The following is a 20,762-nucleotide window of genomic DNA, read 5'->3' on the forward strand; positions in this document are numbered from 1 at the left end:
AAAAAAAAAAAGTTGAAAAAAACACAAGTTGTGAAAGCAAAGACCCCACCAAGTATATCTTTGGGATTGTCCTGGTGCCAAGACTTATCCAAAGGGAAGAAAGAAAAAATCGTCTAGAATCTATGAATCCGATGAAATATTGAAAGGAAAGATGTCAAACATATCCTTTTCCTTGTGTTTCTTAGTCATCTACTTGCACTTGCAATCAATTCCATGTCTCTTGCCTTCCTTCTCCTTTCCTTTCCCTTTTCCATGCACAGTAATTTCACATTCCTACACTTAACTTTACCTTCTTCATTTTAGCCTTGTTTGTGACATTTCTTTCTTCAATTTGCCTTCCTTACATCGACCTACCATTTGTCACCTTTTTGTTGAATTTTATTACTTATGATTAATTGGTGTACATTGCAATGAGAGGGTTGTAAATTTATGACATTGCGTTCTACTATTAAGGATGTGCTTGAAGGATAATTTAATGTTTTCTATGAATCTAATTTTAATTATTTTGAATTTATCTGAACTTATTTGATGTATAACAAGCTAAAAAATAACCTCATTTAAAATAGAACAATTTAAACGACTCAATTGCCAACAATATTTGTAGTAAATTTTATAATCGTAAAACGAATGTGCCTGCCGATTAGCTATCTTATCACAATATGAAGTTGAGAGTCAAAATGTTTTCAAATTAATAGATCTAACCTAAAATATTCTCTTTTATAATAAGATATGATTTGATTTCTATTATTACCGTTTTCAAATCAAATGATCTGATACAGTCTTGCTTAAATATGATCTGTTTTATAGGATCACATCTCTATTTTTAAAAAAATTGATCTAATCTAATCTAACCTCTTTTTATTAAAAAAAAAATTATTTAATACGGTCTAATATGTCATTCTCTAATTTGATGTGTTGACAATAAGTTCAAACTGAACATAATCACCCTTATGATTAATGGATGCCTTGAATCCGAACTTGCATGGCCAGGCAATAGGAGTAATAGCCAAGTAGTATTATATATAATCATGCATATAAAATTTTGGTAGAAATTTAAAAATACTCTACTACTCGTATATCATAATAACATTAGGCACAAATAATATGCACACACTTTTGAGCAGTAGAGGATGCACCTATCACGACTTTGGAAGGGGTGAGATAGGTTGGTAATTAAACTTTACACTGCACATTGATGGAACTTTGTTACAAGCTTCATCATGTATCTCCAAGATCTTTACAGCGTATAAAAGTCGTTACAATGTGTTACTTATTTGTAATCTTATGAAAAAAAATTCTGTTTGTTTGAAAAAGGTGTGTAAGATATTATAGCATAGGACAATTTCGATGTTATTTGCTTGACTTTTATATGGAGTATCAACAAGCCAAGTTGTCTTTCCAAATTAAACTTTGTCTATTTTTTACATGCTATTTTTAAATTTTAATACTGGAGTGAAGTGACCTAATCTCAAATTTGCATTTATAATATTTATATCATTATAGTTGCCAACTAATGTAGCGCCGAAAAATTGAAGGGATGAAATCTAAAATTGGAGATCTAATTTTTTTTACAAGAAGTAAGTGAAAATAGTGTAATATCAAGTGATGGAATCCTACCAAAAAAAATAAAGTGATTGAGATTTTTTATACTCCCTCCATCCCTTAATTAGATGTTTACTTTTCTTTATGGGAATTTCAAAATTAGATGCCTATTTCTATTTTAATTATGTACGAAATACTTTTTGACATTATTCCCTCTTTTTGATGAATTGTCATCAATTTCTTTTAATTATTATATACTTTTGACATCATTTTCTAATACTTTCTCTCTCCATCTCTTCAATGATTACAAACTACGAAGTATTCTTTTTTTCTCTCTATCTCTTTCTAACTCCACATGCACTTTGTACTTTCTAATCATGAGTTTTAAGATCTCTAAGTTCTTTAATTTCCGTGTAATTTTAGAAGTAGACATCTAATTAAGGGGCGGAGGGAGTAATGTTTTTTTAATTAAAGAACATTTTTACATTTTATAAGTTGTATACTTTCTCTCTTCATTCTTTTCTTTAATTGCATTACTTTTATAATTGCGGACTCCTCAGGAATTTTTGGAGTTGAGAGATAAAGAGAACAAATAAAGAGGGTAGGAGTGAAATAAAACTTCCCTTTATAGAAAGTGATTTGTCTTAAAAAACAGATGAAGTAAATACTCCTTCCGCCCTTTAATTAGATTCCTACTTCTAGCATTTATTCCTCACAAATAGAGAAGCCAATTGTCACAAATGGCACATCTAAGGACCCGTTCTCTTCAACTTGTTTTTGTTTAGTTCTTAATTTCCTTCTCTCATAAACAATTCAATTCAGTTCACTTTAGTAAATCAGAAAAGGCCTTAAACCAATATTTTACCCACATATCAACATCATTTATTTTGGTTGTCAAAACAATATTGACATCCGAGCACTCTATATAATGAAAATAAAGTTACAAATCATGGCATAAATTTGACAATCTCTCTCAATTCTAATCAACATATTTGCATAAAAGCAATAGCAATTAATGTCATTGCTCATTGAGCCTAGTATACGCCCATCTATTGGTATCAATGGAACTTTTGTCTTAATATCTTCAACTTACAAAGATAATATCAGCAAAAAATAATTTTTAATTGATAAAACTAAATTTGCATTGCCAAAGAAACATCAAATATATGATTCTATTCATCATATCTTAAGAGACTTAAAAACATATAAAGATACAAATCGAATGAATGGTCATATTAGATCATAACTTTCATTCGCTCGCAAGTGAAATCAACACAAAATTTGAAAATTAGCCTATGAATGAGACAAGGGGGAAGATAATTAAATTCAATGTCACTAGGTAAAATCTCTACCAAATGAGCAAGCGTGCAACTAAAAGTATCCAATTATCCAATACATCAATTTGTAATAGGATTAAGTGGTATATGAATGATGCCAATTGGTTAGTCTATTTCTCTTGGAAAGTTATGTTGTGGAAAGAATAATAATAATCCCTTAAAATTATTCTTATATAATATGATTACAAGGAAGTTGAGGTGGTAGGTGCCCTACATATGACAAAACAGTATTCAATTTCATTTCATTTCTTTCGTCAATTGCAAATACTCCCTTTGACGTCACCCCATTCCTCATTTTTTCCACACACGTGCTTTTTTCTTTCTTATTAATAAAATTTAAATTTAATTTTTTTCATCTTTTTTCACTTCCTCTAGTAAGAACTTTCAAAGAAGGTGACATTATTCTAATTTAATATGGAGTAAAAAACAATTTAATTTTTATAAAAGCAAACAACATTAAAGTTGAAATATTTACAAATCACCCACTACTGGTATTTTATAATTTATTATAAAAAATATTTTAATTAATTCTAAGTTTTTGAAAAATCTAATTTTTTTTTGTGGACCTACAATTGTCTAGTTGATCCAGGTTCATGCACCCTTCTCATCTATATATACCTCTTATATTCTCTTCCCTCCAAAAATTAGTTTTTTCAACATTCTCTCAAAAACACCTGAACCCATAAAAATCTAGCTCAAAATTTTAATACCCACTTCAAAAGTTCAGATTTTTAGCTCAAATTATTAATACCCAGTTCAAATTTCCAAATTTCAAGCTCAAAATTTATATACCCAGTTCATAAATAAGAAGAAAAGATGAATAGAATAAGTCATTTGGAAACTGATATAGCAGTTCTTGATTCGATTAGGCGACACTTACTTGAAGATTGGGACCCGAGAATTGTCGGAGCATCGACGATTAACAATGGATCAAACCCTGTTTATCGCCGGAATTCCAGTTTTAGTAGGTTGTATCCTTGTTTAACTGAAAATTGGGGTGAATTGCCGTTGAAAGAAGATGATTCTGAAGATATGGTTCTCTTTGGTGTTCTCCGGGATGCAGTACACACCGGGTGGTCGCCGGAATCCGGGTCGGAAATCGATTCGGGTTCACCGGCGCCGGTGGTGGTTAAGGCGGAGCCGGTGGAGTCTCCGGTGAGTGTCACCGGCGGTGAGGTCCCGGCGGTGGCCGTGGCGATGGCGGCTCCGACAAGGGGGAAGCATTACCGCGGTGTCCGAAGACGGCCGTGGGGGAAGTACGCAGCCGAAATCCGAGACCCGGCTAAAAACGGGGCTCGGGTTTGGCTCGGAACATTCGAAACAGCCGAGGATGCGGCGTTAGCCTATGATCGGGCCGCGTTCAGAATGCGCGGCTCGAAGGCGTTGCTAAACTTCCCACTTAGAGTGAACTCGGGTGAACCCGACCCGGTTCGGATCACCTCAAAGCGATCATCCCCGGAAAGAACAACGTCATCATTATCTACGTCATCGAGTTCGTCATCAGAAAGTGGGTCCCTAAAGAGGAGGAAGAAAGAAAATGGGCAAGTGGGTAAAGGAGTGGAAGCTTTACAACAAGTGGGATGCCAAGTTGGTGTGAACACATTGCCACTTGGCGACCACCTATTAGTTAGTTAAATATATTTTATTAATAGTATGATTAAGATGGTGTGATTCTATCATTATCTTCTTAATCATAGATTAGGATGGACAGGTTGTCAATGGTTTTTGGAGGGATTTAGGAGTTGTAGTGTATAATGATGGGGTTTTTGGTGAAATGTGAATAGTGTATGTTCATTTGTTTGTTACTTGAGTTTTTATTACAGAGCACTTCATATATCTAAATGGACTAATAAAAAAAAAAAAAAGAAAAAAAAAACTACATGGATGCTTTTTCTTGTACAATAGAAATGGATATCAATACGTGGCTATAGTTCGATTCACATGTAGTTGACATCCCCCTCTGTTATCAAGCGTTGACCTGCATAATTAGATTGCTTTTATCTTTGAAAAGTGTTGATTTCGTAGAATTCTTCATTTTATCTTAAAATATATTGTATATATTCACATATAATTCGTATATACTATAATTTATTCGATATATATTTTTTTTAAAAGCAAAAAGATGGAGCATTGAATCTTATTTATTTGTGGAGATGCGAGAGCCAACAGCATATCGAAAAGTCTGCAATCTAGAAGACTTTAAGTCACTCATTTTATTTCCACCTTACAAACAATGTAAGAATTTGATGGTTTGGAATGGTCGAATGGATGTATTGGACAAATATCTTGTACTATTAGAGATAAACAAGTTGCTAATGGATTCAAGATTTTTCCCCTAATAGCTAAACATAACGACAAGTACATAAGATTTAAAAAACTATTGAACACACATTTATGGTATGTTTTTTCTCAATTGGAAGTTTGGAACATCTACTAACAATCTTTGATGCTAGTTACTAATAGAAAAACTAAAAATTCGCAAAGTAAGACTTAATATTACTTAATCCTTAAAGCTTATAGGCTAGTCTCGATACTTATTTGATAGAGAATATTCTCATCCTAGATTTAGGATATCTTCACATATCTTGTAGTTATCTTAGATGATTAGATTTTTCATTGTAACCCTATAAATATTGATCAATGGAAATCATTCCTTGATCATATGCTCTTAGTTTTAATATTTAAACTATGTTCTTTTAGGATTCGTGTTTATTTGCATTAGTTTTCATGTTGATTAGGTGCGCAGTAATGAGCAATTTGCATTGCAATCGAATGCACAAACAATAGAAGAGAACCGATTTTGAAATATAACCTTTAATTTTTAAACAATCTCAAATTAATCAAAAAACAAAATAACCTTTTATATTGAATCAAAAGAAGGTATAATTTCTCTGCAATATATACTAACCCTTCCATTTTTAAGTAGTGTTCATTCCTACTTTTAAATATTTTATAATTGTATCGTAAGAAAAGTTAGTGAAGAGTGTTACTCTGACTTGTACTCTCACTGTGCCATTAAACTTGTTATTAATAATCTCTTACCATCTTCAAAAACAAACAAAATTATGCTTAATTTGTTATACCCTATTTTAAAATGAAATATTAACAATCTTTCAATGTATCCCAAAATTTAAGTACCAACATGCTTGCAAAATTTGTTATCATTTTATGAATCATTCTCCATTTAATTACTAAATAATATATGCAAAATTAAGCAACTTGAATACGGAATTTTGGACATATCTATGTCGGCACAAAGATGCCACAATCGATGTGTAGCTATCCTCGAATTTAAATTGTTTGCTTTTTTGTAAACTGTGGGTACATAATCTAATTTTGTTTAATTAAAAGTTAACTATTATTAACAATTAATAAAGCAAAGCAAGTTGTGTATGTTCATCTTTCACGTGTAAGTGGAATAAGTATATTGTATTATTAAAATAAACATTGTACTTCAAATCTAACCTACTATAATATTTTTTTTTTTTGTTTTCTGTCCAGTATTGTACAATAGATTAATAGTACATGGTTGTTTATTTCCTGATTAATTTGGACTTGTACGTGCTTCATGGAAAACGTGATTATAAGTTTATCAAAGTGATTTTCCATTTTGAAAATTAAACATTTTTTGTGGCTTGCTAAGAATTTTCAAGGATTTTATGAAGTTTCAAAGCTATATATATGTATTATTTTTGTAAAAAATTCTTTAACAAATACGCAATTTTATTTATAATAAGTACTCTGTATTAAAATAATACTCCTATATTTAATGGAGTACAAGTATTATGAGTGGTTGTGATTTTGTGTAAAAATTATGTGATGGATTCATGGATTGAATATTCAAATTCTGATTTTAAGATTTTGTTAGTGAAATTTATACACCTATATTTAATGGAGTAAACTCAAATGCACCACCTATAAATACCTTGTCAAAAAACTAACTCAATCAAAATTAAGCTTTACAGCAGAGAGGAAATAATATGCATTCTTAATTTCTTATATATTATAATCACCAAAAATAATACTACGTAATTGAAATAAAAATATATACACGGAGTAGTTGGTTGTGTAATCATTATTAATGAGAAACTGATCTATAAATCTTATATATGTACTTCATATCTAAACTAATATATTAAAAGACGTTTCTAAGAACGTCCATGTGTTACGTAAACCTCCCTCACTATGCCGCATCACCCATTCAACTATTCATTTTGCCACAGCTCTTCTTTTCATTTGTATTTTCATTGCATGTCATTCACTTATAATAAAATAAAAAAAGTTTTCCACAAGATTTGAACATGCAACCTCTAATTTTAGAACTAAGTATCTTTCCACCAAGTTATGTGATTTTCTATGCAATATTTATTTTGAATAAAAAATATCAATCGCAAATGACAATTTGAACAACAAATTTAACTAATTATAAAAAAAAATTGAATCACAAATTACAACGTATATTAATGATCAGTACCAAGTTATAATCTGAGGCATCGTCCGAACCCAAAATCTAGTTTTCAATCAAATGAAGATAATATACCAAACATCGATTATATTATAGATTTAACATAATGAAAATATAGTCAATAGTTCAATATTATACTGTAAGAGTAAAATTTTAGTTTCCAGTATACCACGAATGTCATGTGACAACGATAACATAAAATTTGTATTCATTATTTAATTCTTACAAATAACAATTTATTTTTAAATAGGTAAAAGGTAACGGCGTCCCCAAACCTTAGATAAGAGAATTAAAAGTGAAAATATTACTCCGTAAAATAAAACTAACATTAATTACAGCGAACGATGCGTGATTTTATTATACAATCCTAACTTAACACTATTTTAAACAATATATTAAAATATTAATTACGCTTCAAAACGCTCATTAACAAGATCCATTAAAATATAATATTCGTATTAAACCATTAAATTACACAATGAGGCCAGATTAATGATCAACATGATTCAGAAACCACGTGCGGGTTTACTATTAAACGGGTCAAATATTATCCAAAAACTAAGTCAATGAATGCATGGGCTATTGTCTCCAGACTTTCAAATGCAAAGACTTGACCCATTTATAAATACTTAATACTTTACCTTAATTGTATCTGAAACAAACTTTGACAATTCTAAAGCTAACTACAATTATGTAACCTAGCTCACGTATTTCGTCATTACTCAAATTGGACAATCATATTAATTAATACTAATCTTACTTATATTTAATTCACTACCCTTTTCAGCTGTTACACCAACTGCCTTCCTCTTATTCAACTTCAATTTATTTTTGTTTCTTTTACGTGAAGGATTCTTCTACTAGAATATTTAAATGTTTATATATACTAGTACATTGTTCTTTATATTTAAATACCAATACTACCTCCGCATTGTATTATATGCAATTTTAGGATATTATTTGTGAGATATAAGAAATTCCAAAGTTGCATATAATACAATTCGAAGGTAGTATTAAAGAGAACTAGCTTAGGCCCCATGCCAACGGTAAGTGTAATTTGTTTTGTAAAAAATAATTATAACTAACAAATAAAAGTGACGCTTTAAAGTAATTTCTTTAATATCAATATACAGAGTATTACTTTTTTTTAGCAAAATCTAATATTACTTCGTTTATTAGATAATTAAAAAGGAGTTGAAATAATAATGAAAATTTAATAAAAAGTAATATTTTTCTCATAAAGATAATATAAAAGATTTGGAATGATATTATTATAATTGTATCAAATATTTACAAAAAAAAAAAATTGGTTAAAAAGGGAAGGGGGGTTTTGGAGGGAAAAAACAACACCAGGATGTGACACGTGTCACTTCCGATGTTTGTTTTAGTTAGAGCTGTCAAAAGCTGACCCGACCCGAAATACCCACCCGAACCCGATTATTAACCGACCCATCTGAACCCGAAAAAATGGTGACTCAAACCCGACCTGAAACCAACCCTAGACCCGAGTTGACCCGAGTATGTGAGATCCGAACCCGAACATGAACCGACCTGGAGATGACCCGACCTGAATATAACCCGTAAATTATTGACCTGAACCGAACCCGACTTGAACTGAAATTGACCAAAACCCGTTTTAACCCGTCAAAGCCTGAATTTAACCCGACTCGTTCCTAACCCGACCTGAATTTAACCTGACTCGTTCCTAACCCGACCTGTTACTAACCCGACTCGAAATTCAACCCAACTTGTTACAAACCCGACCCGAAATCAACCCGACTTGTTATTGACCCGACCCAAATTCAACCTGGCTTGTTATTGACCCGACCCGAATTTTACCCGACCTAATACTAACCAGACCCGAAAATTCAACCCAATTTGTTATTAACCCGACCCGAAATCAACACGACTTGTTATTGACCCGACCTAAATTCAACCCAAATTGTTCTTGACTCGATTTCAAATCATCTTAAATTCAATTTAGACCACCTTATTATTGTTGATCAAAGCATTTTGTCTAGGGAGACCAAGTCGATCCAGGCTAGCAAAAGAAAGGAGCATCACCCCAAATTTAAGAGTTAAATATAGTACTCCATATATATTTGTTGTATGGTCAAAGGAGATAATTATCTTCCTAAATTATAAGCTATAGTTCCCTAGTATGTTGCCATATATATTATAGTCAAAGAAAATAACCCGACTTGAACCCGAGAATGATCCGAATATGACCTGACTTGGAAATGACCCGACCTGATTGTAACCTGCAAATTATTGGCTTGAATATAACCCGACTTGAACCCGAGAATGATCCGACTTGGAAATGACCCAACCTGATTGTAACCCGCAAATTATTGATTTGAACCGAACCCGACTCAAACCCAAGAATGACCCGATTTGATTCTAACTCGCAAATTATTGACTTGAACCGAACCTGACTTGAACCCAAGAATTACCCTAACTCGTTTTAACCTGTGAAATCCCGAATTAAACCCGACCTATTGTTCACCCGACCCGAATGTAACCCGACTTGTTATTAACCAGACCTAAACTCGACCCAAACCCGATAAGATGCATGATTCGACGTGACCCGACTCAAGCATGACCCAACCCGAACCCGACCCGCATAGGTTACGACATTAACTCAAATTGACCCGACCCAAGTTGACCTGACCCAAACTCGACCCGTTTACCCGAATTGACAGCTCTAGTTTTAGTATTAAGTTATTGATTAATATGTTCGTAATAAGGTTTTGCTTTTTGTATTGACGGAAAATATTTTTTGAAAATGAGTCTCTTATTACTAGATGGAGAACTTATCTTCTTTTTGTAATTTTCTTTCCCCCTTTGTTTACCTTTTTATCCATAAGGAATTAAGGATGGGATATCCATTATTGTACTTTTTCTTGTGACCAAACATCCAAATACAAGTTACTAAGTATTTATTTTGCTATTGTGTTTTTCCTTAATATTTACCTTGAAAATAGACTTTCAGAAATATTATTTTCGTTGAACCAAACAGATTGTAAATTAGTTGATTTTTCACTATTCATACCCCAATAATTGTTCCGTTATGTTTGTATTTCAACTTTTTTAAATATGAATGTATCGTGGAAAAACAATCAAGTATAATAATGTTCTTTTATGGTGCACTTGAATCAATTGATTTGGCTTTATTACAAAATACTCCCTAGTATGTACTATATACTTCTATTATTAGTATATATTGAATATATTCCTAACTGTCCATACTTCAACTTGTGTATGCATTTCAATTATGGGGTTCAATTCGGATAATTAAAAGCTTCACCAGTTGGATACTTGGATATGACTGCGTTGATTATGTCCTTGATAAGTATCTACACTTTGATTTTGACATATTGTAGATTTCATTATAATTTATCAATGTTGAATCAATTTAGTAAACAATACACGCGAGTGTTTTACTTTGAAAAAAAAAAGTGTATCATTTTATAAAGTAAAGGATTATCCTTTTATGGTGAAATTTCTAAAGGCTTGTGAAGTAGATTCTCTCTCAAAATGATGTATAGTTGTATACGACACAAATCCACATGAGAATTAGTCCTTACTGTGAAATCAGTAAACCAAACACCCCAAGTCTCTAAACGCCAAAACCTAACAACTCAATTAGAAACGAAAAAGAAAGGTAGAATAGAACCCAAGCTTATGGGTGGGCCAAACATGTTGGAGCTAGGCCCACATGATCTTGTATGTAGTTGGGCAGGGCTTGAGCTAGTCTAAAATTGACATTTTCTGAAGGGCCGAGGGCGTCAAACTTGATCAAATCTCTGATAAGCTTGGGCTAGCCCATGGCCCACCTTGAATTTCAGGTCAATGCTCATTAATCTGCCAGTCAACCAAGTCAACTGTAAATGAATTATTCTGAACACTTTCATTTACGAGATCATTGAGTACTACAGGTGTCAAATCAGGTATTCAAATCGGATTCGGTAAAGTCAGGTATAAAGTTGAGTCATACCAAATTATTGTGTCCATGCATCTAAGTAATTTATCAGGTAAATTAGATTGAGTTTTGGGCTAGTTTGTGACACCTCTACATACTGTTATAGCAAAAAAAATGTTTAGATTATGTGTCGGTAATATGAGTATAGATAAAAAAAAAAAAAAGTGGAAATTGTATTATTCTAAAATTTCGTTTCTGTTAAGTGTTACTCAGAAACAAAATGTACATAGCTACATGCCTACATGTTAAAAGTAGATAAAAATATAAATGCTTCTTTCTTTCAGCCTGCCGACATTATATTAGCATCCAACACTCAACAGTAAAAATCTTCAAATTCCTAAAATACTGGACAAGGTTGCACTAAAAGAGCTAGGAGCCTTGAACTCATCTGTAAAAGTGATCGGACAAGATTTCACAGAAAATGCAACAGTAATTGAGCAACTCAATCGCTTGTGACAGCGACATTGGTTTGGGTAAAGTGCGATACAGAACTAGAATATATAGCATGAGAATTTTCTAGTAAAAACTCAAACTTCTACGAAGTATAAACAAACTCAATTTGGAAGTAGTTACACAGTCTTCCTTGATACAGCAATGACATTGAAGTTCATAGAGCCGGGATTTTTCTCAATCATTCCCTTTATGACCTTTGCTGCATCCTGAAGTAATTACAAAATAAATTCAGTAAAAGCCAATAGTGAAGAGATGGCAACATTGCAAATGCTGAACATCAAGGCCAAACTTACATGTCAAACAGCGAAAACAAATCTATTGCAGCTACAAATCAGGTCACTTTTAGAGATGACTACGTAACACCAATACAATCATGCATACTTCACTAACAAATATTTGGAGCATGAAAGTCCAACTTCTCTGGAAAACAGTAAATAGGGCAAGGCAAGGGCTTGTAGAATAAAGCATGCAAGATGATTCCAGGATGCACCAATGTAGTGGATACCCTAATATATTGTCTTTACTCAAAGGAGAGTGAGATAGATATTCTTCTCTCCACAACACTTTTTCACTCTCAATAGTGTCACTAAAGAGGGAAATGCCCATACAATCTACATTTCTAACCCTTCTAGGAGACCTGGGACATCTATTTACAATTGAGAACAAAACAGACTAATGCTTTACAAATTTAATAAATATTTACCTGAAGTAAAGTGTTTGGCGAGGATGGTCCATGTGATATTGGTCTTTCCCTCCTTCCATCAAGTTCATAAAGTTCACCTGAAATCATTGTTACATTAGCGGAAGAGACAGTAGGAGGGGAATAAATAAGCTCCATATATCATCACAAGTCCTGTGAGTGTACAACAGGCTGATTATGGGTGTATATGTGCTCGTGCGTGAGAGAGAGAGAGAGAGAGAGAGAGAGAGAGAGAGAGAGAGAGAGAGAGAGTACCATCAACACATGAGAAGCAGATAAAATGAGTGTCAACATCATCTGAAGCCTGAGGAAAAAAAATGTGTCAGACTAATAGTACAAATAACTAGTATTTTATGGCTAGGTCTGTGGTAAACCAGACCCTTTCGTACGGGATATTCTGAGTATGGCATTAGAGGTGATTTTCATGAAGTTGTGCATAATTCGGCATAAACATTCCTCGTGGAAGGCCCAAGTAAATGAATCTAAAATGTTTTCAGATTTTTTTCCCCATTATGTTTATTTGTTATACTCTGTAGGAGATGATGCCTTTAATTAGTGCCTTTGACCTAACGGGCAAATGGAGTCTTTAATTATTTATGCTACATGGAAGAAAGTGAGTCAATATTACTGCAAGGCCACAGCCAGTGAGCAAGTGCATGAGCTCACAACTCACCAAGTAAAAAGAAAATTTAAAATCACAAAGCATATATAAATTACTCAAAAAATATTCACCTCAGTGTCACCGGCACTAGCTGCTACACAATGAGCAACTTCCATTTCAGTATCTTTCTCAAGAAACACAGCACGCTGAAACAGTAAAATTAAAAAAAGTAAAAAATGTTAAGAAATTAGAAAACAAAAATTAAAGCATAATTTAGAGGAAGATCAAGATATAACCTCTGCTGGATCCATGTTTGCTGTGGATTTGTAGAACCTATCCAAGAAGGAATCCTCCTCTGAACAAAGAATTAAAAAGTGCACAAAAATCAGAATCAAGCTTATAACACAGTTCGAAGTCATCATATGCAACTAGACAATGACCTCTTGACCCTCAAACATCTGTCATTATAACAAAATAAATTGGACAAAACCATTAACAGATATTTGACACCAACGAGAAGCCACTAGCAGGTCGATACGAAGCAAGCAGGTCCATTGATAAACACATTCACAAGAATCACAGCAAGAAAAGGAAGTCATTCATGAGTGATCTCCCTGGACTGGGAATGCAGAAGGACAATGAAAAAAAGCACATACAAGAGCAAGATGAAATTGTTAACTGGTCATCAACTTAAAGTATATAAGGTTATCAGAATTAGGGCTATGCAAAATGATCTGAAAAGCTGAATTATAATTTGAAAAACGCAAAGTAGTTGAACTGATAACTTCAAAATATTCCATCTGAAATCCGGGGAACAGTTTTAAGAATGGAGTCGATGGACAACCAATCACAACATAATGTAACTAATAACAATGTAATATACCCTGAGCATCAACCAAAGGGTACTCGTGTGGTAGTCCATGCTCCATAGTTCATAATAGGTAACTTCTTCCTGCTTTCTTTTTTAAAAAATGCCGTCACAATTTCTTTTTTTCCTTTTACTTATTTATTTATTTATTTTTATTTATAGAACCAACAAACTCTAAAAGTAAAACATGATTCTCACTTCATAATCATAACCCATTGCCAACACATTCATGCCCACTACTCTCTTTCTCCCTTTATTGTCTTCGTGGCTTTGGGTATCCATTGGTAAGGAGGCAGGACAAACAGGCACCAAAGACCCAGCAGACAACAAACCACCCTTTGGCTAACTCTACCATAATTTACAATTTTTTACCTATACATGTGAATACTCAAACAGGTCTCTTTTAAATTCATTTTTCTAAATCTTCAGGAATAGAGAAACTTTTATACTAGTATAACACCTGAAATTACATGCTAATGCCTAATTAAATGAGATGAAATGAAAAATTTGAAGATCTCAATTAATATGGTGCAAAATGGATGCAGGATTACGCTTAAATTACAAGCTAGATGTGATAGACCACCCTATGACCCGACCCCTACAAGTGTATACTCGGAGGGTCAAAGGTAACAAGGCAAAGGTCAGCAACCAAGAAATCAGCAATAAAGAGGAAGTTAGCAACAAAGAACATGAAGACAAAACTCATTAAGAAGCAGTTAAGGAAAAACAAGCAACAAGCTTCTACTAAGTCTAAGAATGGTCTTGATTTTAGTTAATTATCACATGTATGAACTTAGGATTACTTCTATAAGTATGGAAGTTAACTTAGGAGTATGTATCCAGAAATTGAGTGACTTGTATGGAGAGTGGTAGCCTCTAGCTGCTTGGTGAGATTAATAGCCTCAAGATGCTTGGTGAGATTAATAGCCTCAAGCTATTGCTATCTTAGTTCACTAATCAATCGACATTCAAACTTCCTTCTAGTAAGCTGAATTCTCTACTTATAATTGCATTCATATATAGTAGTCCATTACACTAGAAAAACAATTTGCACAGGATCCCAGACTTTCAGGCAAGTGGCCTTCAGAAACCAGATCTCATCTGATTTCAATATCAAATTGGATACTCAACCTAAGCACAACCAGCAGCTCAGTCACAGGTGTTACATTGACGCAAGGAAAATACTACCAAAAAGAACTCAGGTAAATTGTCATCCTGACATTGAACCACAAGTTAAGAAGGAATATAAGTTAAGAAGGAATGCTAAAGTAAAATAATAAGTGTTTATTACCCAAGTTGGGGTTTATGCAGTTAGGGGCATGGCTAAGAAGAGCCTAACCAAAGTACCTTCCCTTTTTAAATACATCGTCTGAGAAACTCTGAAGTTACATAACTAATAGGGCGTAACTTGAAGGAGTATCAGGATGGTCAACAACAATCTAGCATTTAAGGGCAATGGATTTGGAGTAAACCTTGGATGAGCAGCTATCTAGAAAATCTTGAAAAAGGTTATAGATTCAGTCTCGATAAAAAAGCACTACCTCCAAGCAAGAAAGATTGATGGGGTATGATCGGTCCATTTATACATATTCCATAACATGATACAACTTATACAAAAATTGTCACAGTTAAAGTAGCACTCTTAGCAACAACATCCTTTACAAATAGTTTTAAAATCCCACTCAATTCTGAAAATCTTGTGTAAGACAGATTGTTTCTTAGACAATTCACTTGACAATTACTATATTGGGTCTATGTTCCTATATGCTTATTAATCTTTTGCTCCCTGTATGATTTCCAAAGTTTCTTTTAGATATGCTTCTGAGTGTTATGACATCTTGCTAAGATTAAGAAGAATTGGCAGCATTGACTTATTATCTTCTGCTGTCTGTGGAGGTCACTAAATAGTGCAAAGTTAGGAAGCCCTCAAACTCTGTCTTATAGAATGAAATACCCTGAGAGACTAAAAGCACTTCCGTAAAGCAAACAGGCTTTCACAAAAGAATTAAGAACCCTGCAGCAAATCTTACATTTCCAAATAGCAAGGACAACACATCTTATCAAGATCAACTTAACATGGGGCACCAACCAGTAAATGGGTCCAATAACGATCTTCAAGATAGCCAAATAAATTAGATCCAATTTTCAAGTAGGTCTTGCTAAAAATATTCCTATTTGGACCTGGTATACTTAACACTATCGCCCATATAAAACCCAACAATTTTTTGACAGAAAAGAAAAGGTAGAACAAGAAAGATGAACCTAGGGCAGAAAAAGTATATGACAATACTTATAAAAAAACACGATTCAGGGTGAAAATGGAATAGAGAAAGCAAGACAGCTTCTGTTTGTGATTACTAGTATAATTTCTCTTTATGCAAGATAGTAGCAGGCCAAAATCCATTAAGTCAATGACTGCATCTCTGAAATTCCATTTAGATTATGGTGAAAGTTAGCCTTTACCACACCCCTCTTCCCCTCTTACATTTAGTATTAGTAGATAACCAAACATATTGTGGCTATATATGGCCTACAGATGCCATATGAAAAGAGCCAGTAGAAACATAAACAAGCTGATTTTTCTTGACTCTACATGTTGATGAGTCAAAGAAAAAACATAAATGAATAAGGTTCAGTCCTTAATTGGACAGGTCAAGACCCAGTTCGATCAAATAGCTGCTGTTGTTAAATAAAAATTGTGATCATAGGACCCAGTTCCAGGACATTATGCTCACAAGTGAGTTATATCCTTATTTGCATATCCGAGTTAAAGATCAACCAAAAACATCTATTATCCCCTTTCAAACGTTCCATATGATAATTCCAAGCAATGCTGCTTGAGTTTCAAAAGTAGCAATCACTAATACATAACCTTTCACATTCAATTGTCAAAGCATGCATGGACACATGCATCACAAAGGCTGCTAGAATGCTAGATTATGGTCTACAGACTCTACGCAAATAAATATCACATTTTTCAGCTAGATTCTTTACCATAACATTAGCACAACGTATATGAAAACTAACAGACATAGTTTTACATCACCTCTTCAGAAAGCATTACTCTAACAATAACTATGTTTTCTCCAAGTGTATGTTCTTATGTAAATAGATACTATAATTTAGCATTGTCTAACAAAGCCAATATAGAGTACACTACATGTACTATTGTGGTAGTAAAGTAATTAAATTCCAAGAAAAAAAAAAAGAAGATTATGTTCTTGTACTAAACAATTTTTATGTGCCAAATTTACTGCAAGAAACTGGACTAAAATTTTAAGAAAAGAGACTCACGAAGCTTGATTTCCGATGTAACATTCCCAAGAGCATGTAGAAGCCCAACAGTCCCACAAGCGTTTCCCACAGTTTGCTTCATGAAATACACTTTTTTGTTGTAGTCCTGATGCACAAATAAATCACATCTCTAAGTGAGGACAGAAAAATACAAGAGCTTCCCAAAGCTACTACTTCTAACTTTAAAGAATTCACAAACTATCAACAACTAATATTGTCTTATTCTTATTTGTGTTATGAAAATTCAATTATATGCTGCAATAATTCAAAAGGTTGGGAATTGTAACCAAATGTTGTATTGATGTAAACAAATAGTCTAGCCAGCAATTTCAAGATAATAATCACACCTGTAGATGTAATTGCTTGGAAAATGAAGAGCAAGGATTACCACAATATATACATACATAGTATCTAATTCTCCGCATTTTACAAGCACAATATGGATTCAAAGTCACACATTGTGGTCACAAAACTAGCAACAACATCCGAAAGCTAAAGCAAAGACTTTCAAGTTTCAACTTATGTTATAGTCCCTAACATTCCATTCCGTGAAGCCCAAAGCAGCATTCCATTGCAATCAGGTAATACACTGAGACATCCAATATACTCTCCCTTTATATTCATGTTATCTACTATTCTACTTCCAAGAGTCTCAGAATTTAAACAAATCACTTTTTTTTAAATAGGAGTAGAAAAAGCAAAAACCATATTCTGAACCACTTGAAGTGCAAATTAATAGTAGAAGTAAGTCTACTAACAACTACCAAGAGGAATTTAGATCATAAAATAACATTCATTCACATACTATCAATCTTGAAACTTTTCATTCTTCCCAAAAAATTGCTACAACTCACCTTTTCAACACTATCCTCCTTCACTCTCTCCGCCTCGCTCTGCAGCAAGCAAAGGCTTGAGTGATTAGTAGCATGAAACCGTTGCGTTCAAATAAAATTCAAGGCATAAATCATGAAATGAAAACAATGCATAAATTAAAGTTCAAAGTACAAAAATGGCATAAACCTGAGAAGTAAGAGGATACAGAAAAAGCACAGCTAAAACCGGCTGCGGAACCATTGCAAGCATTTCTTCATCCAACCCATAAACATCATTACATTCAGCTTCTTCTTCAGGTAATCCTAGACCCAATAGAAACTGCATTCATAACAACAGCAGCAAAACACAAAAAAAACCCTCATGAAATCAATTAATTGTTTCTTTTTTTACATAATAACTTATAATCCCACATAAATTTCTCAAATAACAGCCAAAAATTAAGCCAACCAAGAATCAAAAGCATGAAATGAAAGGACAAAATACAAGTTATCACCTCGAAATGAAAGTATGTAAAATTCAAAAAAAAAAATCAAAAAATTAAGCAAACCCAGATGAGAAAACAACAAAATTCAACATCAGATGAACAATAATATAATCTTAGAGTTGCATGTGAAATTTCAATAAAAATAATGGCGAAAAAGGGAAGAGCATAATAATCAAATAATAGTGAGATGAATAAAGAGAAACCTGATTCATGACATCGGGATTAGCTTCAAGAGGAAGCCATCTTTTCTTAGCACGAGTTTCAGCCATTTTTCTGAAACCTGAACCAAACGCAAACTTTCACAAAGCAAATATAGCGATTGTTTTGTTCGATGAAATCTGAATGAAGCTCTTGAGTCTGATGCTGAAACTTCGCTATTTATTCTTTTCTTTTGGGCTTTTTTTTTTTCCTTTCTGTTTCGGTCTATCTTTAGCTATTTTCTACATTTTTTTTTTAGAAAATTTGTGAATTACTACTCAAGATGGGCACGGGCTGTGTCGCGTGCCGGCACGCGGGCGGTACGGGCCTAGCACGACTCCGGCACGGTGGCCCACCTATAGCCGTGGGCCGTGCCGTGAACACAAATTTGGGAATCGGTACGAGCACGGCACGGGGCACGGTGGCCGGCCCGTGGCACGAGGGCACGGCACATGTTTTATTTAATTTTTTTTGTGGTTTCGGTTTATCACACTCGTAATTTTTTTTTTAATTATATGCATTGTTGTTTTTTGCTAAATTAATAAAATTATTTACATAAACTTAAACATAATTAGATAAATAATTTATATAACCTTAATTAAAATAAAGTTGTTCAAAACAAAATATATTAACATTAACATAAACATAAATTAATAACATTATTTATATAAAATTTAGTTGTACTAAAAAATATATATATATCGTTTTTTTATTTACATTTATTATTAAAAAAAAAAAGTGGCACGGGTTGTCCCGCGGCCCGACACGGCACGGCCCACCCACGGCCCGCCAGGCACGTGGGCCGTGCCGTGGGCTGGGGTGTGCCAAATTTTGGCACGGCACGGCCCGTCGCGGAGCCGGCACGATACGCCCACCACCGCGGCACGGCCAGGCACAGCCCGCGACGGCACGGCACGACCCGTTGCCCATCTTTAATTACTACCTCAAAAAAGAGGTATTTGTGAAAAACTACCCTAAAAAAAAGTTGTTAATTACTACCCCTAAAATCAATTAATTACACCGATTACTACCTTCTCCTCTTTTCCGATCACTTAAGCTTACTAATGACATCATTTTCCGGCCAAATTATAATTAGTGACTTTTAAATCCTAATTAATTAAATAATCCCTAAATTACCACCTATCCACCTTCCCAACTCCGTCACCCCACCTCCGGCAGCCCCTTTACCCCATCCCCACCACCAGAAATTCCCCCTTCCCTAGCCCCACCACCGAAAATCCACCCTTTACCTTACCCTTACCGCGAAACCCATCCCGTTCCCTTCCCCAACCCCCGATTACCGCCCTCCACATTCCCGTAACACCTAAAAACTGTCGTATTCCCATCCATAACCCTCAATTGTTTCCCCCTCCTTTCCCCAAACCTAGAAATTAAACAACCCCCAGCTCTTGCTTAACCCTCGATAACAACCAATTTTCCTTCCCCAACCCCAATAGTTGTCCTCCATCCTTTCCTTAGCCGTGAAAACCGCCTCCATTCGTAACCCCAAAACCTCATTTCTTTGCGTTCATGGTGTTCGGTGGTGAAGGGGGAATGGACTCATGGTGTTCACCGGGGGAGGGAGGTGGGTTTGTGGTACACAATGAGGGAGGGGAGTCGCCGCTGGGAGAGGAGGGGGTTTGGTTTGTGGTAGGCGCTCGCCGGAAAAGATAGCTAGGGTTTTTTAATTTTTAAATTAGGATTAATTAGGATTAAAATGATTAATTTAGTATTAATATGACAAATGACGTCATTAATGAGTTAATTAGCCGGAAAATCCACTTAGGTAGTAATCGGTACAATTTATCACAATTAGGGGTAGTAATTAACAACTTTTTTTTTAGGGATAGTAATTCACAAATGCCCCCTTTTTAAGGTAGTAATTAACAAGTTTTCCTTTTTTTTTTTTACTAGTAACATTTCTACAATGTACATCATTCACAAGATAGTGAATCTTGTTGAATTCGTGTTACCTTACATACTAAACGGTTGAAGTAATGCATT

General features: G+C 34.0%; 2 protein-coding genes across 2 annotated transcripts; one reads left to right on the forward strand and one right to left on the reverse strand.

The window, feature by feature from the left end:
• Nucleotides 1-3,515: 3,515 nt before the first annotated feature.
• LOC145567839 (ethylene-responsive transcription factor 2-like) lies at nt 3,516-4,701 on the forward strand. The gene has a single exon (XM_081627244.1). It carries the CDS (start codon nt 3,696-3,698, stop codon nt 4,512-4,514), a length of 819 nt encoding a protein of 272 aa, XP_081483370.1. The 5' UTR covers nt 3,516-3,695; the 3' UTR covers nt 4,515-4,701.
• A 6,877-nt stretch (nt 4,702-11,578) lies between these two features.
• Nucleotides 11,579-18,956, reverse strand: LOC145569320 (ubiquitin carboxyl-terminal hydrolase 3-like). Its single transcript, XM_081628672.1, has 9 exons — nt 18,764-18,956; nt 18,263-18,394; nt 18,097-18,135; nt 17,243-17,348; nt 13,377-13,435; nt 13,212-13,286; nt 12,735-12,783; nt 12,483-12,559; nt 11,579-11,985 (listed from the first exon to the last, which is right to left on the reverse strand). The coding sequence occupies exons 1-9, from the start codon at nt 18,827-18,829 to the stop codon at nt 11,896-11,898; spliced, it is 693 nt and encodes a 230-aa protein (XP_081484798.1). The 5' UTR covers nt 18,830-18,956; the 3' UTR covers nt 11,579-11,895.
• Between the last annotated feature and the right edge of the window lie 1,806 nt (nt 18,957-20,762).

This window comes from Chenopodium album, chromosome 11 (assembly GCF_948465745.1).
Source record: "Chenopodium album chromosome 11, dcCheAlbu1.1, whole genome shotgun sequence".
Classification (NCBI taxonomy): domain Eukaryota; kingdom Viridiplantae; phylum Streptophyta; class Magnoliopsida; order Caryophyllales; family Amaranthaceae; genus Chenopodium; species Chenopodium album.

Coding starts and splice junctions, on each gene's coding strand:
- LOC145567839 (XM_081627244.1), top strand. CDS start 3,696: ATGAATAGAATAAGTCATTTGGAAACTGATATAGCAGTTCTTGATTCG.
- LOC145569320 (XM_081628672.1), bottom strand. CDS start 18,829: ATGGCTGAAACTCGTGCTAAGAAAAGATGGCTTCCTCTTGAAGCTAAT. Junction 17,349..18,096: donor AGGAGGATAGTGTTGAAAAG/GTGAGTTGTAGC, acceptor TTTGTGCATCAG/GACTACAACAAAAAAGTGTA. Junction 11,986..12,482: donor CGCCAAACACTTTACTTCAG/GTAAATATTTAT, acceptor TAATTACTTCAG/GATGCAGCAAAGGTCATAAA.